Source organism: Aptenodytes forsteri, unplaced genomic scaffold (genome assembly GCF_000699145.1).
Source record: "Aptenodytes forsteri isolate BGI_AS27 unplaced genomic scaffold, ASM69914v1 Scaffold28, whole genome shotgun sequence".
Taxonomy (NCBI): Eukaryota; Metazoa; Chordata; class Aves; order Sphenisciformes; family Spheniscidae; genus Aptenodytes; species Aptenodytes forsteri.
The window spans coordinates 505386-532062 of NW_008794368.1; the positions used below are offsets into that span (position 1 = coordinate 505386).

General features: G+C 37.0%; 1 protein-coding gene across 1 annotated transcript in view; it reads right to left on the reverse strand.

Annotated features, from left to right (window-relative positions):
• Nucleotides 1-227: 227 nt before the first annotated feature.
• ADAMTS19 (ADAM metallopeptidase with thrombospondin type 1 motif 19) overlaps nucleotides 228-26677 on the reverse strand; it is a 167672-nt gene continuing 141222 nt past the window's right edge. The window contains exons 20-23 of the mRNA XM_019474001.1: nucleotides 24834-25038; nucleotides 22767-22919; nucleotides 3657-3834; nucleotides 228-379 (exon numbers count right to left, since the gene is read on the reverse strand). Coding sequence (XP_019329546.1) covers nucleotides 228-379; nucleotides 3657-3834; nucleotides 22767-22919; nucleotides 24834-25038 — 688 coding nt within the window. The remainder of the gene's footprint in view (nucleotides 380-3656; nucleotides 3835-22766; nucleotides 22920-24833; nucleotides 25039-26677) is intronic.

Below are 26677 nucleotides of genomic sequence, written 5' to 3' on the forward strand. Positions count from 1 at the left end.
AATTGTTCATATAAAAATTAATCACGAAAACGTCAGAGGATAAAACAACTTGGTTGTCTAACCAAAACAATTAAGGATGTCTGGCAGGCAAAAATAAATTAATTTGATTAAATTATATGTAATCTGATAATATTTGGTCTGAAGAAGCGTGCGTGTGTGTGTGTGTGTGTGTGTGTTTATAAATAATAAGATTGCAAAGAGCTGAGAGCCAGCCAGCCTGACAGAGGTCAACTCTTTTGTTGCATTTTTTGCGCATAAAAGTCCCTGCACGTCTCACAGCACCGCTGATACCACCTCATGTCTTGACAGAGGTTCTTCTCTCTTATCACCCTGCAGTATACAGGCCACTGGTCTCCCAGGCACTTGAATGTTAAAGCAGCTGTGAAACAACAACAACAAAATCCCATATATACATTACTGTTACATTTATTAGTGAAGAATCAGGTAGCAAAGGTGACAGGGACACCAGAGGTGTATTTGGGGAAGGGAAAGGAGAATAGATGTAGATACTCAACAAAAGACGGATGAAAAAAATCTCCCTGCTGTCAATATTTTCAACATTAAATTTTTTTAAGGCCAGCTTAATTTATAAATTGGATTAAGTTGCATTGAAACTAATTGGTTTAATGTCATGCAGCTGTCTTCTCATGAGAGAGTGAAGCCCATCTTTCTGCCCTATACAGAGGTGGGCTAGGGCCAGGGCTGCATGGGGGCTGCAGAGCCAGCTCCAGCTGAAACTGCCCTCAGTCTGAGATGGAAGTTGCTACTGGAAAAACAGGAAGCTTCAGCTTGAATAATACCAGAATGGGGTTCTCAATGACACTTCTAAGGGGATTTTTTTTTTATGAGAGGCAGGTAGGGAAATGTAGGAATTAAAGCATGGATACTGCTGCTGCTGGTTTTCAGATCAGCTTTTGCTCAAGAAAACAAGACTTTGTGCCATGTTGTCAATGAATGGAAGTTGAAGAAACTACATGATGTCTTACATCATCTTTCTCTGTAAGTGAAATAATTTACTAGACCTTTAGGCTTCTTTGTTCAAAGGAACAGAAATATACTGTCTTGCTAGCTTGAACGCTACAGATGCCACGCTATGAGGCACTCATAAGGTTTGAAGACAGTTAGCAAGTCCCATGGTGCATTTCGTAATGCAAATCCATTTTATCTAGAAAAATGAAACTTACAGTATGGAATCAATGACAGTTGATAAATTGGCAATATACTTGTCCAGGCCTAATTATTGCATTTTGTGCTTCTCAAATGCACAAATACTATGCAATTCTTACCTTCCTGACCTTCTTCTCTCCTCTCCAAGTACATTCAAAATGTTTTTTTTTTCAAATTGTCTTCCAATACATTGGTCTGACTGCATCACCCTCTTTTTAACCACTCCAATGGGTCTTCCCTCCTCCATGTCAAAGTCAGGATATTAATCATAAGGTTTGAAGACAGCAAGTCCCATGGTGCATTTCGTAATGCAAATCCATTTTATCTAGAAAAATGAAACTTACAGTATGGAATCAATGACAGTTGATAAATTGGCAATATACTTGTCCAGGCCTAATTATTGCATTTTGTGCTTCTCAAATGCACAAATACTATGCAATTCTTACCTTCCTGACCTTCTTCTCTCCTCTCCAAGTACATTCAAAATGTTTTTTTTTTCAAATTGTCTTCCAATACATTGGTCTGACTGCATCACCCTCTTTTTAACCACTCCAATGGGTCTTCCCTCCTCCATGTCAAAGTCAGGATATTAATCCTTACCTTCACATCTTTCATGTCTTATCTTCACCTTCACGTTCAGGTTGCTCTATCAGTAGTCTGTTGCTGCTTTCTAACTGTGGGAATCCCCTACTATCAAATTCTTCCCCAGAAACCTTCTAAAGTGACACTAGCCTGAAAAGCCACTGTTTGGTTTGCTCTACCTGCTCCCATGGTTGTTATAACTATTCAGTTCTCTCTAGCAGTCATAAACATTCAGATGAAGAAGCCTGACTTCTGTTCTATGCCTGTTGTACAAAACAGGCATATTTTCATGTGTGTTGTCTTTTTTCTTGTGAAGACATCTGTTAATCCACCCACCTGTTTTGCTTACGAAAGCCTCTTAGAGTGCTTATCATAGAAGGACCCAGGTACCAAATTTAGGTCTTTGCACATTCAGTTATTCAAGCTGTAGCGCATACATGGAATTAATATGGGAAAACAGAGAAAAATAGAGCACAAGAAACAGACATCATCCAAAAATCATCATAAACACTGAACTGAAGAAAAAGTCAGTCTCACAGAAGATTTGAATTATTCTCCTTTTTTAAGAGAAGGGAAAGAGAAACTGAGAGCATATTTATAAAAGAGCAGAGATGGTGCAATCCACATCAGCTTCCACTAGCCCTACCCCCAAATCCAGAGGATCTATACTGCATAATAGGAATGGAACTGGAGGCCAAAATGATCAATATATTCAAAAGAAGCATTGCATTATGTATTTTGGAGATGTTAATGTTTCTATCGGACTGGATTCTGACTCCTGCTGGATGAGGTTGACCTGTAGATTACTAACCTCAGTGCGACATAATCCATTCTACAGGACAACATAGCCCAATCTTTTTTTGTGCGCTTCACATTAAGTCAAATTTTAATTAATCTGACGCTGTATTTTTTCTGTGAAACTTTGTGATTCACTTTACTCTGTGACATAAAGCTGCTTATACCTCACCAGAGGGAGAGTCTCAGTGATGGAATGATAGCCTGTTGCTTCTGAGAGATCAGCCGAACAAAGAAAGATAAAGTACGAAGGGCAACCTTACAACAGTGAAATAGCAGAGGACAGGGCCATAAGCAACAGCTGCCATCTCATCCAGCAAACTGAAACAATGACTACTACACAAATGTTTAAGGGTTAAAAACTTCAAAGAGAAAAACCCTTCACAGACTCAAAGGAAGGATTACATACAGCCTGAAATGTTAGACATGCTTTCCGTGCAGGAGTAATCTATTTGACAGGAGGGTTTATCTTAACAAGGGCTCTGGAAAATCATCTGGAAAGGGTATGCTGTCTTACAGCAAGCCTTTGAATATTCCCCAGTCATGCTCAGGAAGCAGATGAACAATTTGGGGAGCTAATTGGTAAGACCATCATCAACAAACCACTAGGAAATAACAACAGAATTAAGAGTTCTGTAGTTATGCAGTAACATAATTTCTTTAAGACTAACAGAGACCTGAGTTCCTCCAGGAACAGCAAATATCTTCATGATAGTAATTTTCCTTCTGTTGTGGTTTAACTTAGTTTTCTTACTTTAGCAATGTTTGATAAAATTGAGTGGCCCAATATATATAAACATATATAATATGTTTATAATGTATCTAATATAAACATATTTTCATCTCGGAGGTTTTGTGTCCATAATATCATACAGTCCCATAATATGGTCCTTCCTTGGATAACAAAACCCCTCACCATTCTGAGGTACAGTCTCTGATGTACACACTGGAAAACTGAGGCAGAGAGATGAGTTTCTGCATAGAATTTAAATCTCCTGAGTCCTAGCCGTCTTTTAAACTAGTCCCTTTTTAAACTGGGACCATCATTACTCTATGGAGAGAAAGAACTAAAAAGAGATTTCCAGCACGAATGTGTAATTTTGACTGCTTACCTAACCTGGGTGATGTTATTGTGTTAACATTAATTTTCTCATTGCAGGGGTGGAGATGACAGGGTCTGTAGGCTGCAGGCTTTTCTGATGAAAAGCACTCATTGCCATGCCTTCCTGTGATCTTGTGCATGCACTGGATGACTCGGGACTGCATCCCTTTGCCACAGGTGACGGAGCACTGGAACACACAGAAGACACACATTCATTCGAAAGGTATTTTTGCTTGTAAACATGAAGGTGAAATGCCAGTCCAGGTGAAGTCAGTGGCTGCTCTTCAGTTGTCAGCATTCCAAGATTTTTGCCTTCCATTCTGTTAGCTAAAGGAAAATCAATTCAAAAAGCACAAATAAATTGGCAGTATTTATTAAAGGACTGATTCCAACATCCTGTTGCTGTCAAGGTCCATTTTGTAGAGCCTGTGATGAAACTGAAATGCAGCGATGTGCCTGAAGGGAGCAGGGGCTGTTCTGCTGTATCTGTATCCTAATTTACTCTTATTGGTGGTGAAAGTGATGGAAAAAAAGAAAATGCTCACAGACACTGACAGAGAGAAGCATTTTTAATTAAGCCATTACTCCTGCCAGTGCTAAAGTGCTCTTTCTACTGGGCAGAGTGTATACCTCCTGTCTTTGCGTCACATCTTCATGTTTTCACCTGTGTCCCACAAATGAACCACACAACATGCTATCTGGCCTTTAATGAACCTTCCCATCTTATTGCCACAGAGAATGAGGTGAGAAAATAAACCAGCTGAGCACTGTAACGATGGTAATGTTGTACTTCTATCTCAGTAACATAATATATTAGAATGAAAACTTGGGCAGTGCTGTACAGATGCATAAAAAACCTATTCCAAACCAACAAAATACATGCTTTTCCCTTCACTGACTTTTTGTGAACAAAATTTCACAGGGCATGAATTATTATTGACATATATTCTATTGCTTTAACTACAAATTCATTTAGAAAATTATATATTACAATTTGCTCCTACCTGCTAATGATTTTGACTCAAGTACCCACAAATTTAATTAAGTTTTGGAGAAATTTACTATAGAGGACATCTTCAAATATTAATCAATTTCTTGCAATGAATGATATGAACACTGGCTGAAAGCTGAAAATTTATGCCACTAGCCACTACCATCCACATAATCTTGAAAATATTCTAAAAAATCTTAATTACATAAATACTCAGAACACATTTCCTTGGGAGGCTTCAAGAAGCAGCTGAAAAAATATTGAAATGGGAGAGAAAGACAAGGAGAGGGTGCTATAACAAAAGAGGTTTCCCAACCATCCTGTCTCAAAATGGAGATGGAGAAGTATATTTTTCTGAAAAGAAAGAATAAATTTTGAGTGTAGGAAACACTAAAGGGGTTTTTACCCTTTAGTTTTTTTATCTGTGTGCTTTTGAGTGACATTTTAAACACTGTTACTTGGAAGAAAGATTTACACATGCCAAATGGGAAACAGAGGGCTTGCACCCGAATATGTACATCAAGAGAAGGGAGACTCATGTATTTTGGACTCATGAGACTCCAAGAGAGTTAAAAGAGACTTAGGATATACACTTGAAGGGTGTTTTCACAAGGGACTGAACAAGGTTCAAAGCACACTTCAACTTGTAACCACATGAAACCAAACACTGGCATTCTATAGAGGCAGCAAGTGGACTTGATTTTGCTTCTGTTCTCAGTGATGTATATCAGGAGTAACTCCATAAAGTCAATAAAGAACTGTAATTTCTTGCAAAGTAAATCACATACAGCCTGCATGAGCCAAGGCATGCAAAGATATTCAATTATGAATACATAATTTTCTGTTCAATAGCAACCACAGCTTAACATATGAACAAATATGCTGTTTACAGGAGGGAATCCAGCTGGTACTGAAGTATTTTCAAAGTAGAAGTCTGTCATCAACTTTGAATTTAGTATAGTGCTTTTAAATTGCATGAGAAAAAGCCTCTCAACAGAATTCCTTTTCCTGAATTCTCTGCCTTTTCCCTGTGCAGCTAAAAATAATCTGATTTCCTATAATGGCCAACATTATGCACATGATAAACATGTATAATCACACATATATATATCCAAATTTAATCAACAGTAGCAGCCAGAACATCTATATTAATCTTGCCAAAATTCCAGACACTTCTTGGATTCCTCTCTCCATAATTTCAGAGAGGTTTCTCTTCAGAATATTTTAATGGAATAACAAGTGAGACAATGGAATAGCAAAATTTAAAAACACCACCACCACCACCAAAAACCCCAAAACCTGAGAATGAAGGAAAGATGAAGGTAATATGATTAAGATAATACAATGAAGGTAATAAGTTGAAGATAATCTTTAAAGATTATCACAATGATCTTAATTTTAGAGTATTGTATTTTTTTCCCTTCAGTAAAACACTTGCATGTTTATTAACCAAAGCTAGAGTATGTGTGAGCTTGTAGTACGTATGTATCTTCTTTTATCAGCTACAGAGGAGGAGGACAGGACAGGCAGGTGAATCTGGTACATAAGATCTCCCAAAAATAATTTATCTGCCCTTAACCTTTGGTTATCCTAAAATGAGTAGGTGCAACCTAGCCATCTGGAGTACTGGAGGGGAGAATGGGTTTTGAAAACACTGGACTTCTCCTGACAAAACGGGCTCCAATGGTTTATCTACTAATTGATAATGCATAACAATTCATGTATGCAGGTGCCTTTGTGGAGAGCACTCTGGCAGCAGTCATATCTTCTCTATATCAAATGAACTCTGGCCTGAAAGCTTCTCGTGACTGCAACTGAGACAATACACAACAAGCAGACAGATCTGTCGGCTAATGAGTGTTTAGGCCCTGAGTTTCTATGCAGAATATGGCAAGATTTTGGCATTAAAATCTTAATTGGCAAATTAACATCCCTTTAATGACTGAGCTGCTACTGGCCTTTGTGAGATACTTCAAAGAGCGTTATGAAGCTTTACAATGTTGTTTTCTGTCCAAAGAGGTATACATCTTGCGAACAATTAATTTTAGTCTTGCATGACCTACTTACTAACATCCCAACTTTAGAGGAAGAAACTGACACTAAAGGATGATAAAATAAAATGTCTCAGTTCATATAGGAAATATGTGGCAAAGCAGGAAATAAAATAGGAAATTTGCCTTTTGTTTTATCTTCTTTTTTCATAGAAATGTACTGATTTTTAACTTTGTATTTATTCTTATTTTATAAAACTGAGAACTTTTATTAAGTCTTGTAAGATATTTGGGGAAAATTGTGAAGAGGCAGGGCTACCACACTGATTTGCAATCCAAAACTTTCAAAGCCAGTCTGATCAGTTTACAAGTAAAGAGAGATTTTTCCAAATCACTAGTGTTTTAAAATCAATCAGGGATCTGATAGTCAAGCTGCGCTCTTCCCTGTTCATACATCATCATCATCATCAGCGTCTGACTTCAGAATTAAGAATTCTACTGATTGGAAGCCAGAAAAAAATAATATCTCTTTACCATATCTATATTATCTCACATTCGAAGTAGTATGAAATTGTATGAGACAGGGAAAACACACTTCAGGTATGGCATTTAGCAGTGCATTTGCTAGCTATACAGACAAAGAGTGAGATTTCTGTTTGTCTCCATGAAGTGGTCTTAAACCTGAATTTGTGCTGCATACACACCAGCTGACTGCTGGTATAACTGAGAGCAGCCACTGAATATTGGAGGATAAAAGGCATCCATACTATTTTTCTTTTTCACTCTGCAAAGGTATGGACTTGGTCCAATTTCACTAGGAGAGACGTCAACTTCTGCAAACCAGCTAGATGCAACTCAGAGCAACAGCTCTGACCCTCATTTTGATACTCATTTTACTGCATATGCATGTGTACATTCTAGCTGAAGAAGAGTCTTCCAAAACTGTCTCCTAAGCTTGCCTCACTTCTGGATTTCTCTCACTGAAAATATTCAACCTGAGGCAAATACCTCTCACTGGATGTGCAGCTGTCACATTTTAGGTAGCACTTGTGGTATGTAGCTGTATGTATATATATATGTATATATATATGTATGTATATGTATATAGGTATGTAGCATAGCTTCCGTATACTTCTGGAGTTTCCATGTTTAAAACTGTAACAAAGCTTTCAACTTACAGGAAACAAAAAATACTTTCACTTTTTCATATTAAGCAGTGAATTTAATCAGAAAACAATTTATCTGTCAAAACTGCTTGTATTTTCCATGATTTTATGTATATTAATTTAAAGCTTATGTATATAAAATTTACAGAAAATGTCCACTCCAAACCAATCTGTAGCAACTTGCATCAATTCAGCAGATCGCAGATTAATTTCAACCCATAGCTTTTATTACTTTTTTTACTATTTTATTACTAGTGAATGAAGAATATTTTTCTATAGCTCTTCTTCCCACTCCCTCCACCTCTTAAATGTCACTCTTGCACATGCTACACTTTATTTTTGTGGTGGTTAATTACATTTTACTTCTGACTGTTCAGATGACCTACACTTTAAGGCCATGTAGCTGATCAGCAAAAATTCTCATAGGACAACTGTGTTTGTAGGTTTAGACTAAATGTTCTAATATGCAGCCAGAGGTTTTTTTATGTGGCTGTTAATCTGTGCATTTTGGACACAGTCCTAAAGGTACTGTAAAACCATTCAAGCAGCAAGACATGTAAAACATTCCTGTTAAAGATTACAAAAAATTCCTGGATAAATATAGTTAACAGCTATTTTTTTTGAAAGTTTTTCTTTCTTTCAAATAAAATCTACCCACCCTGTTTGAATTTTGTCCTACTTTTGAACTTCTTTTAGACATAATTTCAAGGACAGAAACCTAGGCGTTAAATATAACAATCCTTACACTTGGCCTGCATACCCGTTACCCAAGATTCCTTCTTTCTGTTCCCTGCCAAAGATATATATTCTGGAGAGAATACATATTCCCAAGGCCAACAGCTGAGGAAGGTGCTGTAATGCCTTAGCTGCTTCCAGCTGGCCTTCATAAGAAGTAGGAATTCCTAAATTAAGGGAAAAATTGTCACTGGCAGACAGTAACGGTCAAAATGTATCCTTCTGCCAAGACAACAGGCAATCGCTGCAGAGGCTGATACAATCCACAATGAAAAGTCCAATCCGTGACAATATTAACAGAATTGACTTGGACAATTTATTTTCAAGAATAAATGGATTGTTCAATAAAAGGTTTTTACAAGTCTAAGTAGCATTCAAAGTGGAGAGCGATGTGCTCATAAGGAAACTCAGTGATGAGTTCTACTGGAAATTATTAGCAGAGCATTCCTAATCATTTATGTATAGGTTCATCAGTTCCAGCATTTAAGCGGTTTCAACCTTTTCATAAAGTGAGTGTGAAACAAGGATAGCAAGCAATCAGACTTTAGCAACAGGATTAATATTTGCTGACATGCTTGCAATCTTCTCACGTATCTTGTATTTTTATGAAGTTTGCTTTTGAAGTCATGTAGTAGATAAAGTGGTGCATTTGTTTTCAACAAAGACTTTATACTGAGTTTAGCAATATTCTTAGAGATTACTAAGGTAAAGCAAATAATCTGCAGTTTATTTAAGAACTTTTTTTTTTTTATAAAGGCATTTGTGAATAGTGTAACTAATAGAAAAAGAGGGACTAATGGATCCAAACATAAGATGGAGTCTGAGTTCTCCCATGCATCATTTCCAGGAAGGTCTTTCTGCCTCTCTCATTTCTGACACACCCAACACCTCAGTATGCGAATGCCAAATTTAAAATTCAGAACTTGTGCTAAGTTTAGCTGAAAAAATTCTGCTGTTGGCCTCTCCTAAGTTTAGCAAGTTTGAGTTGTCCTTATTTATTTTATTTTTCTTTTCTCCTTTTTTTTTTCTCCCCCCCCCATTTTTCTTTCTAGCTCTTCTTTCTGGAGTAGTAACTAGTACTGGATAACTGTTCAGAAGAGGTAAGATTTTAAAGTAAGATAGACAGAGCCCCAGCTCACCTTTGATAAGTTGGGCTAGAGATAGGGTTCCTATGGAAAAAACCCTCATCACCTCATCTTAAGAATCTGGACCTTTCTTTTCTCCTCCTTTTTTTTTAAAAAAATCCTTGTTAGTTTCCCTGCAGAACAATTCAGTTGTGTGGTGGACGATGCAAAACTGCCTTTGGTAACAAGAGAAGAAGCAACTGAAAGTTTACAAGTAAAATTTGGTTGAGGAAAACCATGTAGAAATTGGTGTAATATGATTATTAATGAAACAACAAAAAACAAATAATTTTTTCTAGGACAGTATATAAAAATCTATACTTGAGAATATCATTACTCATTTACTCTGAATCAATAGTGGGTTTGATAGGTTTCAATCTTAACAGACTTGCTGGACTCAGCTTGGAAGTAGCAAATTCTTTGTCTATATTTGAACCCCAGGTTCAGTTCCCCAATTTCTTTCTTGTATGAACTAATGAAACACAGTCACCACTTCATGATTTAAAAATCTTGCTTCTCTCAATGAAACTAGCTAGTTTGTTTTGTTAGGACAGTTGGACCTATTAGTTCATTTAGGAAGCCCACTTACAGAAGCACTGGTGGGACAAGAATCTCCTCAAGCTCAGGAAAGGCAGGTGCTGCAATATACTTCTTAACAGACTATGCAAGGAATGGGTAGAAGACTCTGGAATTTTGAAGGGAAAATTTCTTGCAAGACTAAAGAGTTTTCTAGGCACACAGGATAGATTTGGATCCCTCTGGAAGCAGAAAAAGAGCAAAAGGGAAAGGTATTTTTTTCTGGTGGATTCTTCCACCAGCTTTATACTGACTTAAAAGCCTTTATCTTGAAGATTTTCCTTTCCTCCACAAACAGAAAGCTGATTATGATTGTATTATCTTCCAAAAAAATACTAAGATAAAAGTTTTTGAAAACTTCAAAGTGAAGACTTAGCATTAAGCTGCAAAAATTCCATGTATGACAACGTGGAGTCCTGATCCATAAAAAAAAAAGACTGTATTACAGCCTCTCATTTCCCCCCCAAATCAAAGAAGGTATCAGCATTTTTCTCTCATCATTAATGATCTATGTCCATGTCAAAGCATGGACAAAACTGTAATACCATAATAGATCTAGGAAGCAATGTTTCTCTGTATGCTCCAGATGTACTTTAATTTCATACCATTTTCAATTTTGTATTGATACTTTCTACAGATCTATTTAATACAAAACCACATTCAAGATTTAATATCATTTTAAGCATAACTCCACCTGAAAAATCAGTTCTTTATTCTTACTTAGGACCTTAGACACATTGTTAAATAGTATTTGACATCAGAACACTGGTGGATTTTATAAAAAATAAGCTGCTGAATGCTGGCAAATGATTAATTACACCTCAGCATTCTACATGGCTGCAGTAGTCTACAGTAAAAAGTGGAGATGTTCAGACTTACTGATAATATACAAATGTCCTCAAAGAACACTTTTTAAATTGCAGGGCAAGCTTGACTTTTCTATAAAAAAAAAGAGTTAGGCAATTGGTCCAAAACTCAAGCCAACAGTTTCACCACCACATTATTATCCCTTTTTTTTCAGGTAAAGGTGCCCGGCAAAATGTGTATCTCTGCTTAAGCTTAAATGTGATATACTCTCTAAATTGACTGAAGACCATTACAATTTCTAGATCTATAGGGCAACCATAAAATTATTTCCATGCTTCTCAGTGATGTGAAGCCTTAGCTTTTATTTTCCCAGTTCTGTAAATTGTATTTATCCTTCATTGTTTCTAAAGGCAATACAGATACAAAGCTGAAACAAAATATTCAACTTAATTTTTTTGATAAAATAGATCTGTGATGGTTGTGATAGTCTGAGATGAGGGAAGTGAAAGCAGACCATGTGAGCACCATTTCTTTAGGATCTTTACCTTCCAGCCAAGAAAACAAACAACTCCAGTCAACAGCACTTTTACAGAACTATGGCTTGTTCAATGTCTTTATGGGTATTTTAGCAAATCTAAAGATACAAAAGGTTTGCCTAAGGCTGTATGTCACTTTTATAGTATGTCAGCAAAGAAACCAGGAGACAATTATTTGTTAATGCCATGTGATAAAACTGGTTGTACAGATGCAATTCATAACTCTGTAAGAGGATTCACACTTAGTGGATTAGACTCGGTATTATACTGTCAACACTTTGTAAAAAATCCTTTATATGGCATACTGTATATATTATTGCCATTAATGCTTAGTGATGAATAAGACATTATTATACCTCACACTTTCATATGGAAGCTTAGTGATGAATAAGACATTATTATACCTCACACTTTCATATCGGAAAAAATCACTCATGGTATTTTGGCAGAAGATGACTTTCCATGGATTATAACTATCAAACACACAAACAAGAATCTGGAAGCAGTTAGATTTGACGACCTCATAATTACCTTTATCTTTCTGATGAAATTAGTTGGAGTATGTAATTTTGGACTGATGAAAATGAACTCTTAAAAATAATTTGAAATATTAGCCTTTGAGTATATAATTTAATGTTAGCATATATCACAATGCTGGCCTGCTGCTCTGTAGAAAACATTCCAGGGAAAAGCATAGCTCATTGTCACAAAAATGTAATTAAAGGATTATGGCATTTTCAATGAGAAGACAATTCAAAGAACCCATTAAGGACATAAAGGAAATGTCATAGAAGGGGAAAAGAAACCTCCAGGAAACCCCTTTCTTTTTAAAAATTTCTACTATTTTATCTATTTACTTTTCAAAAATCAAAGAAACATATGTCAAAAAGCTGTTTTGTACCACATAAAATTAAGTACTTGCCTTTAAATAGCATCACGCTATGTAGCACTCTCGAGTTTTTCCAGTAGTATTATAAGTAAAAGAAAGAGCTTATCCCTAACCATGACTTTATTTCCATTCACTATATCTACCAAATTTTAAATCATGAAGATCTGAAGTGATAGCAGGTAACTCAGCTAAATGGATATGAAAGATATTTAAAAAAAAGCACTACAAATTGAGAGTTTATGAGGAAACTGAACGCTAAGGCCTTTTTTAGCTGAAATAGCATGATCCCACATACAGGTCATTACTTTTGAAATAAAAACCTTAAAAGAGAAACAGAGAAAATGAAGTAGAAAAATAACTTACAACTATCAATAAAACTTCCACTGGTTAATTTTCTCTTCAAAATGTCTAAACACATTCTTCATTGGAAGAAAATGGATTTCCAGAAAATGATTCTAACTGCTTTATTTGTAGCAAAACCATACTGAAGTGTAACACTTCCATTATGTATGATGAGGTCACCCAAAAGCATGACTGTCCTGAGGGAGCTATCAGAGGGCCAGGAGATAGACAATGTTGACCTGAGTTGGTGTGATCCTGTGATAAACTTACCAAAGAATGATCATTACTTTTGGGTGAACTCTGTTTTATGTCAACTTTATTGGAAGTATTCGTGGCAAGATTAGATGAGGGAACTCTGGAGATTACACATAAATCTATGGACAACAGCCTGAAACAGCACAGATAAAGCAGAAAAGTAAATCTTTCTTATAGTATTTAAAAATATGTAATATTGCCTGTAATTCTTTAAAACTGGTAAATGAATAATGTTAACTAGCTATTCTGATTCTGTCTTGCCAGTCAGAAATCACAGACTTTAATTTGAAACAATTATTTCAAAAGAAATTTTCAAGAATTAGTTATTAATTATATTTTTAAAGTATTTTCAGCTAGTAACTAGTTACAAGCTATTAGAAAACAGTAAAAAGTGAGAATCACACAGATTAAAACAAAATAACAAAAAATAAACAGCAATAAATACTTTTGTGGCAAAATGAGGACTTTACAGAAGATCAAGTTTATCACAAAAATGAACACCTGAAGCAGTATTATCTACATTAACTGCATTAAAGATAGGGTAAAAAAAAAGCATGAAAGAAAAAAGTTTTCCAACTCACAAAAATCAATTAGATCCCACAAGAGCAGAAGGATTACATAAATTCTAACAGAACCCAAGTGAACTGGCTAAATGAGTTACACGTTGGCAGATGATATAGTCAGAGATACTGAGGAAAACATTTGGAAGGAGAGAGAGATGATCTTAGAGATGGAGATACACCAGGCAAAAGAACGCCTACTTAACTGAGTCTCAGCACTGGACTGAGTAATTGAATTTTCCTGCACACACTGACAGCTTTCAAAGACCTGTCCGCTATCAGAGAAAAGAATCTAGGCATTATCATGAACAGACTGATGAAATGATTTGCCCAATGCACATCACAAAGCAAAAGCAAGAAAGAACATTAAGTCAGAAATTAGAGTAATGAACATGTCTCAAAAGCCTACGCTGAAAAGATAAAAAAAGTATGTGGTTCAGAATGCCAGGGGACTGGTGTTCTCCTCCAAACTGTGGGACCAGCCATTAGAAGTCAGACAAACAGCAGTGTTTTTTAGTTTGTATACTGAGATAGTCTTAACAACGTAGACTCAGGTACGTAATCAGTTATTGTAAAGAGACTGGAGATCCTTACGTAGAATGGGCTGTACATACACAAGCTATTCATTTCAGTTAAGTGAAATTTTGAGAAGATAAAACAGAAGTTGCTGCTCCTGTTTGCCTTGTCCCCGCCTTTGCCGTTCGATGTTACTTCTAATTCCATTAGCTTCTTTCTTACTTACTTGTGATGTTATGTGATGGTATTTTTTGCACATAAATTCAGCGTAACTCCTTGGGACACTGCAATTCTGATGGTCAGTGTAGTCCCTATCTTGTAAAATTTTCAGAATAGTATTTTTAGACCGAGCCTGATTGAGCAAGAATAGTGTCAGCACAAGGACACTGAAGGGATGCTCAGTGTTACTACTGTTCCTCATTCAGAAGAGTACTCTGGGATATGCATCCTGCTAGCTGGGCTATAAAGTTCTGTATTGTAATGGTTGTGTAATAGAGTGTTAGAGTAAAGATTTCACTGGTAAAGCACCATTTATCTACCTGCTGAATTATGCATCAGCCTTCCAGAAGACTCATTGTTCAAAGATCCCAGCAGCCCTCAACAAAAATTGGTAGGCTTTTCTGGGAAGTCCTGGATATAGGACATTGTTTCTATTCAGCAATTCCCAAGAATGTTTTTCTTTATTTAAATCTATGTTTATATGCATATGTGTGCATACGTAAGTCCCCTGCAGCAGTAATGCCTGGCCTGGCACTGTAAGGCCCACAATCAGAAAAGTTTGGGAATTGGTATTTGGCCTGATCTAGACTGCGCTAGAATGGCTTGGAAGACAGTGGCAGTGACAAAGGAGGTGATGGGAAGCTGCTACTGCTATCCTCTGTGACTTCTGCCTTTGTAGCTGCATGGCACATCTCCAGCTAGGTGTAAACTTGTCTCCTTCGCCTGGCCTTGTTTGCTCCAAGAGATCACAATGTCCAAATGTTGAAAGACAGCACTGAGCAAGCCTCAGCACAAGCAAGTGGGTTCCTGCTATCTTCTCTGTAGTAGAAACACTTAATAGTTATTCAAAGGCATCCTACTTGTACTTCTACCTCTAATAATTATAGCTAAGGTGTTTGGTTCTTTTTCTAATTCTAGTTTTCTAGTTTCTAATTAATTTTTTTTCCCTTGAAGGTAATCCCCATCTCCTTTTTAAAAATAAGATCCAGTATCAAAGTTTAATGTTGCAATACAAATGTACACCTATGATTTTCTCTTTGTGAAGACATTCAGTAAATGCCATGATGCTTAACAGTTTAACCAAACTTTCTCCCTGAAGCCATACCTTTGTATTACTCTGTAAAATTTCAAGGAGCCTTTCACCTAGTTGGTCCAAAAAAAGCCATTCCAAGAACCTATCCAATTGACAGTTATCTTGTTTGACCAATCCACTTCTCATGCAAACATTTCAGCTTAATTTTTGGGAGCTGAAGCAATTAATTTTTAATTTTAAAGGATGCTTGAAAAATATTCTTACCATTCTCGACATTCAAGTTTTTTACCTCATTGTGTATAGTCAAAGACGATTTTTTAAATGACAAAAAAATTGTCATATATTAACATTTTGTAAATCTGGTATATGCAGTTTTTGGACCCCAGTTTCCCGACTCTGTTCATCACAGTTGAAAAGGGCCATTAATGCTAACAGACAATATCAGCACTTTTAAGGCTGCTGAACACCCACACTGTCACTTTTCAGTAAGGCTGTAGGAAGAGTAATTTCTTCAAACACAGTCATTTTTATGGAAAGAAAGGTGTCAGATCACAAAGCCCAGTGGATGCCCTGGATCTCTGAATCCAGTATACCACTAAAATATCTACCGCAGCTATCTACCCTTTTGGGCAATGCCAGATTGCCAAATCTGGCAATTCAATAAACAGCTAGACAAGCTGCCAGTACAGAAGGTAATTACAGAAGCTAAAGGGACAGTTAGTTGTCAACAATAAAAAACAGCAAAACAGAGATCATGCGTACAGCATGGATACCTACAGTCTATTCAACTTAAAATAAAATGGGCTACATTGTATAGTGAAATTTTTTTTAAAATTCATGCCAACTGACACAGCAATTTCTGCTTCACTAGAAATAAAAGTCTGCTTTGATGATATACACACATCTTTCTCACACCAGTAAGCCAGAGTCCAGTCAATCATACCTGTCAATTTTAAGGAGTGCCAAACACTGGTAAGGCAAATAGCAGCCAGACAGATACGGCTGGAAAAGACCACCCAGGAAATTTGTAAAGCTGCCTAAAGGTTCAAAGTCTATGACTGCATACTAACACTTAACAATATTTAGTTCTGAAATATTGCTGGGCATACATGGAAGAAAACGTCATTTATTTATAAAGTTCTCAATTATCTATTTTAGCAGTATTTTTATCATTTTACTTCTACTACCACAGAGTAAGAAAAACCCAGCTTGTTCAGGTATATTTCAGATCTCTTTTTCTTTTGGAATTTCCTAGACTTCCTCTAACTGTTAATGTTTATGAAGGTGACTTAGAAGTCAACCTTTTCACTACTGATTTGTGTCCCCAGCGTGCATCTCAGCATGCCTCCCTGAAAACCACTCTTTAAAATCAGCACAGTCCAAAGCAATTTCATACAATTGCTGATTGTTGTTTGTAACAATCAATGTTACCCTTTTCTTTCTCAGACAGGCAACAACAGTGGCTGTGTAAGTGAATCTCGTCTTTCCCCAAACCACTCTTTCAGATGGCACCCTGCAGCATGCTGTACACTGTGCCACAAGACTCCGGCTGTACAGACCCACTTAAGCATGGGGCTGTATTTGCCTCTGCTGCATGCTGCCATCTTCCAGGCATCCTCTTCTAGCTATGAGGGTTGTTTTTTTTTCATCTGTTCCCCTTCTTTTTGCATTATACCATCTCTTGTACTCCATGAGAAGGTCATTATGGGCACCCACTTGTTTACTTCTTGAAGGGAACGTTCAAAACAAATGCATAAAGGCTGTACCTTCTGCTTGAGACCCTGTCCTAGGACGCATAGGAAAAAAAAGAATAGCTGTTATCAGGTGGATTTAAAATATTTTTTTCCTTCTTTTCTTTTTCATTATCTATTTGATTATATAGTTGTCCCCCTACCATGTCACTTGTCAGATAAGACTGCAAGCATCTTTCAGCAGGAACTATAAGCTTCTTTTGTTCTTGTTTGTTCTTGCTTTGTGTTTCTATGGGGTCTAGCAAGGCTCAATCCTGATGGGAACTATTGATGTACCACAACTTAAAATTTTTTTCTAATATAACCCCACTTACAGATAATGCAATTCAAGAGACAACACAACATCCACCCATAATTACCTTTTGATTCTAGTTTGGCATTCCCAAAAACTTTGCTTACTCTAAAGAGGCTTGTAGCAGAAAACCAGCAAAGATGTCCCAGTAGATCTAAGTGTGATACAGATACCAGAATTTCCCATTTATGTGTAATTTTGTGTTTGTGCAAAATGGGTAGTGTCTACTTTTAAAATCCTTTCCAGTCTTATCAGTGCTTTTGCCTATTATTAAGGGTGGTCGTCTGTTTTTCTAGAAACTAACATGACATTACATTTATTCCAGGCAAAATACTACAGTACATTGATCTATAAAAAAAACTTTATCTGAAACAAATGATGTTAATATTACAGGATTGGTTAGAAATGTACAAAAAACTCCCCACTCGCATTTCATTATATTGAGATCTTCCATATGATTTGCTCATACTTCATTTCTGAAACAAAGACATACCTCATTTGCTGGAAACTAACTGTATAATTAAGTCAATATAAAAGTTATTAACGTGATGCCAGTATTATTTTGACTTCTATTATTTCACAAAAGTCACATAATTTCTTTGTCCATAAATCTATTAATAGTGTCATATTTTGACTCACGGCCAGCACTGTTCCATTCCCGGAATCTAAAAGAGCTAACAATTTTGGATGGGGATCCAAAGAATAAAACCAAGGCTAATTACCTTGTCAGTAAAACTCTAACATTAATAATACCCAAATGCTATTTTTTTTAATTGAAGGAGACGAAATCAGTTGAGTCCATTTGCTATGGAAATTTAGGGATTGTTTAAACGTCTGAGCACACAGTTCAAAGGTTGAATGCCCCGTGCTGTTGAATAGTTGGCAAAAAAAATGTTTTTTTTCCTCTCTCCATTTTCACATGTTCTTTGATTGGGACAGAAGAGAAGCAATCCTCATCACTGACAGCTGCTTTTTGTACCACTCAATTGGAAGATCTCTCTGTGACCTGTTGGGTTCACTCTGTCTCCCCCCAACAGCTGGAGACTTGACTTCCCCCCCGATATACACACACACTTTCTAGACAGCACTGCATGTACTGTCTTAAATAAATAATTTGGAATAGGCCATGAATTCTGGGACTTATTGGTGTAAAAACCAAGCAGTTGCTTCAGATGTCCTTTCAGACTCACTGGAACAAATTTAGCAGATTAACCTTTGTTCCCCATTTTTGCTTCTTCAGGCCAGAGACAAAGTGAACTTCATCCCAACCATTGGGACCATTATCCCAGATGTCGTATTTGACTCCTCTGCATCTCTGGTCTAACACATAGATACTATTTAGAAATTCTGCTGCTGCTGCTTCTTTAGTTTCTACTGAATGCATCCTCTTTCCAGCCTCCATAGCCAAATGTCTTTTTAGAACTTATACCATATTATCTTCTCTGGTCTCCTATACATGCACACTTCATATTTCTTCACATCTTACAAATGGCTGCTCCTAAATTCTACTCTGTTGGCCACTGTTTTGATCCTATTATCCCCTGCTGAATCCCTCCAGAAGTTTCTGGTATAATACCATCTCAAACTTAAGCTTTTAATTATTATTTTCAAAACCCACTCTCCAAATTATTCTCCCTTCCAAAATTCATCCTGCCTCTCATGCTTCATTTATTCTACCAACGTTCTGAAGATTCTAGATAATAGCAAAAAAAACCCAAACAAACCACAGCTTCCTACGTAAAGTAAAGTACCCTAGACCTGCCCTTCAAGCACCCTGTGCTGTTGACATTTAAGTCTTTTTTGGAGAATGACTTATATAATGACGTGAACTTCTCTAGTAAGCCAGGTAGATGTGTAAACATGTGGTTCATATGCATTTCATTTCACCTCTCTCCTGTCTACTTGTTTATCTTTAGATGATGAATTCCTCTGAGCATGACACTGTCCTCGTATAGCCTTGAAATAGGTTGCAATGGGCAGTTTAGTAAAGGACACTGCTGCTAATAAGACTGAGCTACGCCTCGCCCTAACTGGCACTGTAATAGCTATAAGCTACGAACTTTCCTCATCTGAAGGTAACTTTTACATTGTTAAGTATGGTATTCCAAGGACAGCATTCACTGGAAAAGACAATGTAATTGGTAATGTTGCTAGGTGCTGGCTCCAGAAGCTCAGTTTGAGTCTTTATTCTTTACTTTCTCATCATACTTATTTTCCTCACAAGGGCAGGCACAGAGCCCAACTAATGTTAAGAACAGCAATGTTTAATGTATTGAGCCACCTTGCTGACTTAAGAGCTATTATGGAGTTTAATGCTGCATACAGGCCAGGTTATATAGCATACTTTTAAATTAAGTCAGAGTTTTAGAAGGATTGATGTGCTTATTGACCTATGGAGCTTGCAATATTGGTCAAATTTTCTTTGATCTTGATATTATTGTTAAAACATTGAGGAGAAGAAGTATTTCATCTCTATGTGACCATACCTCTAAAACAAATTAGCTCCATTACAGCACTACTATGATTATTAATAATGTTATCTTTTCAGTAACAGTGCAATTTAAGTTTCATTTAAAATTATGCCTTAGGAGTTCAAGGGGAGCAGCAAAGCCAATAAGGATCACATTAAGCCTCTTGTTTCAATGTGTGAGAAGCGTCATTTAAATTTTTCAAGCCAAGTCTTGGCAGTAGCTTGGGGGAACTTGGCTCTGCTCAAAGGAACAGCCTTCTGTCAATGTCAAGAACAATCGTAAAGAGTAAAAACAGTGAACACAGAAGGCTGCACTGAACCTCAGTGTTAGAAACAGACAGTGAGCAAAGATTACATTTATCTGAGCTTTCCATTTGTTTCCCCCATTGCAGACATATTAACATGTATGCCATGACTTCATGTTGCTATGTACTCTAGCAATGGAACAGAATAGTAACAGGGGAAAAAAAAAGGAAATCCAAGTATATTTTAAATTGAACACATGTCTCTGTAGAGAAATTAAAGTATCTATTTTTTGGTATAAATCTTGGAAAATCTCAGCTGCACGAGTCACAGTCAAGCTGTACGTTAACTGTTCAAAAGGTTTTGTCAATTCCATATGAAGTATTTCCTCATCTCCTAATTTTGAAGTTTAAAGTACAATTTAGGTGACAGTGTTACAGCTTTGACTGTAGGAGGAAAGCAGAACATACAAGATGTCAGTAAATTTTAAACAGGAAGAAGTAAGTTCTTGTACATTCATCTATGACATGGATGTTTGTGAAAAGTACTGAGAGAATAAAGCTCTTCTTTTCTCCAGAGGGCACTGGGAACACAGTGTAACTGTCTGACCATCCCCACATAGCCTCAGCAACCCCGATTTGAATGACTGCTTCAACTAAGAAAGCAGATGGTCATTTCTCCATAGCCTACTCCCTGCTGGTGCTAGTGCTAAATGACGCAGGTTTTTACTGCAGTTCTGTGGTATGGAAATGCAAATACTAAACTTTATTGCCAAACACATCTTCTTCTAAAAGTAACCCTGCTACTGAAGGATAGTTCCTTCTGTTGTTTAAAAAATTACTGGTTATACCACTTTGTGCTTTTGAAGTAGCTAAGGTAGGGGAGTTATCTTCTAGTTTTTGTGAGGCTGTTCCAAAATATTTCCAAATATTTTAAATGATCACCACTATAAAAAAAAAAAAATCACTTGACACTATACTTCACCTTTTAAATGTGAAAAAGGTAAAGAAAATGGAATAAATGGTAATGTGATAGTGACAATTTGTACCCCACCGTCATAAAATAGGAGCTCCCCAGCAGAATTCTATGAAACACTAGTTGCCCACAGAGTACTTGCAGCTAATTCTTGGAAGGCTGGCTAGTCATAGCCAGTCTGCTGGCTTTAGTCCCTGTTTCCAGCTGTTACATCACATGAAAGACAACTAAAAATACATTAAATACTTCTCCATACAGGCAAGTTAAAAACTGCTGCAATAATGTTAGGCACTGAAAGTAGAAGTGTTGTGTGCAAAGTTATGAACAGAAGCAAGGAAAAAAAAAAGATTACAATCTCTCTACTAAAGCGTGGCCTGTGATATGACAAGAGAAAACCTTGACTTTTAAGGTTCAATTTCAGTATTTCAGCATGTTTTGGATATTCTAAAGCGTATCAAATGTTCAAAGTCCCAGTCCAATAACACACTCAGTCACAGATCTAATCAACATTTTCTGTTACAGTTTGGCCTATGCTTATGTACCTCACTGAAATCAAAACCCATATGCCAAGGAAATAATGTACTGACAGCTATGTCAAGTGTTCAGAATAGACAGTAATAGATGTTTCCCAGATATTAAATGGTCTATGTGGCAATTTAATAGGGTAAAGGTGCTTCCTTATAAAGCTGGAGGGTGTGACTTAGCGCAAATTAATAAAATATGCAAACACAAATTAATGAAATGTGCAAACTGTGAGGTTGGAGTGAGCTGCAGTGGAGGAAAAGAATTATAATTGATTACAATTCAATAACATATAAGTTGCAAACAGTATGTTGCGCTGGTTGGGAAAAGGGGTGGGGGAGACATCCAGTAGGATGGCCAAAGCAAAATATTCAACATGTTTAGTAATGGAAATTAAGTTATCTTCTCAGGACCATTCTGGTAAGCAATCCTTGAAAAAGATCCCATATCACCATGAGAAATGCATGACAGAATCAGGACAGAGAACAACAAACATTAGGTCCCTGGCAGCCTATAATGGAGGTGGAAGGGGCAAAGAAATACAATAGAGCATCTCACCAAAGCGTGTGTTATGCATAGCCAATTGATAGCCTCTACTCTGCAATCCAGAGACAGTCAGAAAGCTCTTGCTGTGAGCCAAACACAGTACACAATGCATATGATACCTTGTCTCAGTAATATATCAAGTCAGAAGCAGGTGAGAAAATAAGTCAAACTAAAAATAAGCAAAGACTACAGACATGATAAATGCTACTTCATTTAATCAAGTGTCATTACTATTCTCAAACAGGTCTGAAAATGGAATAATCCAATAGGTGTCTTTGCAAACAGAAATGCTTCACTCTGTCCAGTACTCTTCAGTTTCTGGAGTTTGCCTGCCTACTGACAACAGTAAATTTATATCAGATTTGCACGATACTAAAGATTCATCTCATGCTTTCTTCATATTTCTGATTTTTATTTACACTGTGGTCTCAGTGTGACTACGTGTTTTGGGGTTTTTATTTGTAGCCTTATTGTTCTCTCAACTGGGAGACTCCTACACTTCTGATAAAAGCAATTCTTACAAAGAACTCAGCTTGCAAAATATATTATGCTGTGGAGCACTAGTATCAAGGATGCCTCACCTTAGACCAGTCTCCCATTCTCCAGACGTAGCATTTGGAATAGTCCTCGCAGTCCTCTGCTTCTTTAGGTCTTGTGGACAAAACACATTTCTTGCGGGGATTGGTGCATCTCACAGTCCGATGCCGTACTCCCTTACCACACTTTACCGAGCACTGTTGGAAAAAGATGTTTTTCAGGTTTCTACAAAAGTCATAGTTACCCCATGTTATCCACTTCTAGTGACCTCTGCCAGGCTAACATAAATATTTCAAGACTTCAGTGATTTCCTGACTTCCAATCTTCAATTGCAGAGACACTGGATTTGTTAAAAACTAACAAATGAACAAAAATTCCTTATGGGGCAGAATGATAATTTTTGCATTTTCAGCTAAATATATATAATTAGATCAAAAATTATTTGCTTAAGGAAAAACTAGGCTTTTGGATAAGGAAACATCTGAAAAGTTATGATGAAATGAATGCAAAATGTTATACTGAAAATATTAGGCGACCTTTGTTCTATGAATGAAAAGAAATATAATGGAAGAAAATCTAAATAATGTTCATAAGAATAAGTTATGAAGCTACTTCAGAAAAACTCTACTAGTGTCTAATAGACCTTTTTTGGAGGGAAAAAAGTTAAAATGGAAAAGTAAATATTCTAAAACTACCCAAGAATCCAGACTGAATTTGAAAATTCAAAGTCACTGCATATACAGCATGTGAAAACTCTCTTTGAGTTGCACAGAAGTTCTTAATCTATGTGTTTTCCACCATTCCCACTTACACTGCCAAAAATTATGCCATTTCCTTCTCAAAACATTATCATTGCTTTTGATCATCCCACTGCTTGCAGATCAAAACTCTCCTTTGCCAAGCCGATTATAACTGCAGGAAGCAGTAATGGCTAGCTTCCAGTATAATGGTGATAGTAGCAATGGCCACGGGAAACATCTCACTCTTCAAAATATATTTATTGCTTCCAACAAAAACATGCTTACTTATTTCTTATCTCTCAAGTAAAACAAACCAACTAAACAATCTGAGTTTCTTTCTCACACCTCTGTAAGTGAATAGCGTTCTTCTCACAGCCAGCCCTTGCATTATAAACCTCTGTATACCAAACCAGGAACTGCTGCTATTTACTTCTCTTATCTCTACCTTAGCATCTGCTTTTCATCTTTAGAAAACGTTCCCTATGACTTAGCTCTTTCTTCCTTGGGGATCAAGGGGTGCTGCTGAGCAGAGGAGCCGAAAGAACGGACTGCACCCACATTCAGAATCTGCTATTTGTATTTTAAACCCAGAGGGACCCATAGCACAGCTTCTGGTATGGGAGGCAATCAGAATTGCCTTGCTCTTCAGTGGAGAGAGATGCTCCAAATAACCCCTTCAGCTTGTCCAGATGGCAGTGATAACAACATCCGTCTTCCACCACAGTCAATTACTTTTAGAACTAGCATAGCTTTTTAGAAGAAGAAGAAAGCCAAATGGACATGCACATTAAAAGATCTTAAATTAATAAAGCTTTTTGAATAATGACATTCTACAGCAATGCTTCAGGATGCAATGTATGTGAAATTGTGTCATTTACAAGCCCTTTTGCCCACTGCTTATGCTGTTCCTGGAATAAAAGGTAAGAAGAGAGAGGAAGGGAAGGAAATGTCAAGCGGCTCTCCTCATAGCCTCTCTGAAGCAGAATGGCAGCAACCATCTGCTGATCAACATCCTTGGTACAAAAGTATGTCAGAGATGTTCCCACCCTGAACCCAAGGTCTGGTAGCTGATAAATGATGGCCTTAATTCCATTTACCCCTAGTTTCCCACTACTACAGTCAGGACATACTTGATTATATGTGCTTGAAAATTGGCCAAAAGAAATTGTTCCAGGACATTAACTAGGTAAAATGTAGTAGTTCTACACGGCTGGTTTTCCTAGTCCCTGACCCCTTTGCCAAATCATTGCATGAGGACTGTGAAAATTGTTAGGCTGAGCTGTGCCACTTGCTGCTGAAAAAATCATATTCCCAGAAAATAGTAAGGGTTAAACAATCACTATGGACTATTTGTATAAATAAATGCAGCACCTCAGACCAGACTCCCGCCTCCCACACAGTCATGCAGTCCTGGCCTTCACAGCGCTGTGCAGAAGCGGGCTTTGGCCCAAGGCAATCCCTCTCCCTAGCTCTGATCAGGGTCCCATTTCTGAGCTGCTGTGTGCAGGCTACTTGTCTGTTCTGGGTCCCTTTTCCACATGTTCTTGAACATGGAGTCCATTCTGTCATCATCCATCTACAAAGAAATACAGGCAATGCAGTAACAAGAAATCAGGAAGGGAAAAGTACCATCACATCATCTTACTCTCTTGCTTATCAGTTCACACACCCAAGACATACTTGCATATTTTCTGCCTCCTTTTAGCTTCACTTTGTTAATGGGCTACTTATTAATCTAACATATTTTACATTAAATAAGGTGTTAATGTTCATATCATTTCATTCCCCAGCCCACTGTCCCTATGTTTTCAGAGTACTCTCCTCTCATTATAATTCCAATTAGAAAAGCTCCAACATACATACACATTTTAAACATGACAGATCAGTGATCAGCTTGTCTGTTATTCTCTATCTATATGACTGTCTATATGCCAAGTGCATGCCATGCACATGAAGTCCAGCATTCTTTGAAAATACTTAGTTGCAAGACAGAATCACTCCTGTGTGAAAGGCTCATTGCTCTGGAGGAAGTACAAAAGCTCAGACTTCTTCATGTTCTTCAGGGTCAGGCCTAACTCAGGTTGTGTGGTTTAAATCCCAGCAGCAAGGAAGGCTGATGCACCTTGGCAGAGCCCACATACCTGGAGAGCAGTCGTTCTAGAACATAATTTCCCTAAATGTTCTGTAGCTCCAGGCTATGGCCACGTGCCCTGAAAAATCAAACCGCTCTGCCACTGATGCAGTACACAAGTGTATCCCAGGAGACTTAGATTGCAAGGGAGAGTTTTTAGGAAACTGAGATTTAACAAATCTGTTCCAACCTTCTGTGACGCATTTGTTGTAAGAAAATAAAATATTTAACTATATTTTTATATAGTTAAAAAAACCCTAGGTTTTTTTATTATCAGTCCAGAGACTCAATTTACAAATCACAGCCTGTCAAGATAATGCAGTAGAGTTTAAGATACTTCTTAAGTGCCAATAACAAACAACTAGTTATGCAAGCATATGCTTTAGTTACATTTCTGTTGAAAGCTAACAATATTTGTTTTGTAAGAATCACTAACACACTATTAAAAACTGGATATATAGGTTAAGGATCTTGATATCTTTCTACATTTCTCAGCACAGCATCTCTGAGTAGCCATTAGCAACATTTAAAATATTTCATTTAATAAGCTGGAAAAAATAAAGAACATTGAAAATATACAGTTGACAATGCCTCAGAAAAAGACCAGACTCTTCCATTTCCATCCATTAAGTGTACAGTGATGTTAATAAAATAAAATAAAGATCTGCTCAAGTATGTATATAATGAAATACAAATAATTCCGCCAAAGTGTAATGCCCTAGTCTGGGGAAGTCCAAACCTCAGTGGTTTGGTCTTGCTTAAAATGTATCATAACTTGCATTTTATCAAGTTCAGTATTTATCCTTTCCAAGAAAGCTATGTCTTCTGGTTCATTTTACATGCTTTCTTTAACAATATTTGCATTTTATTTACTTTGCATTGTTTTCTTTAAAAATACCATCTACTTCTCCTCCAGATGACTGCAGTAGATCTATCCCAGTGCTCACTCCTGGGAACACTAGCCAACTATTGCTAGCTGCTCTCTGCTCCCTTGAAAGGTGGCAGATACTTTACCCAAGTCCGCACAATACCTCGGGACTTAGTCATAATTCTTAGCTGCCGTTTTGAAGCAGGATGGCAAACT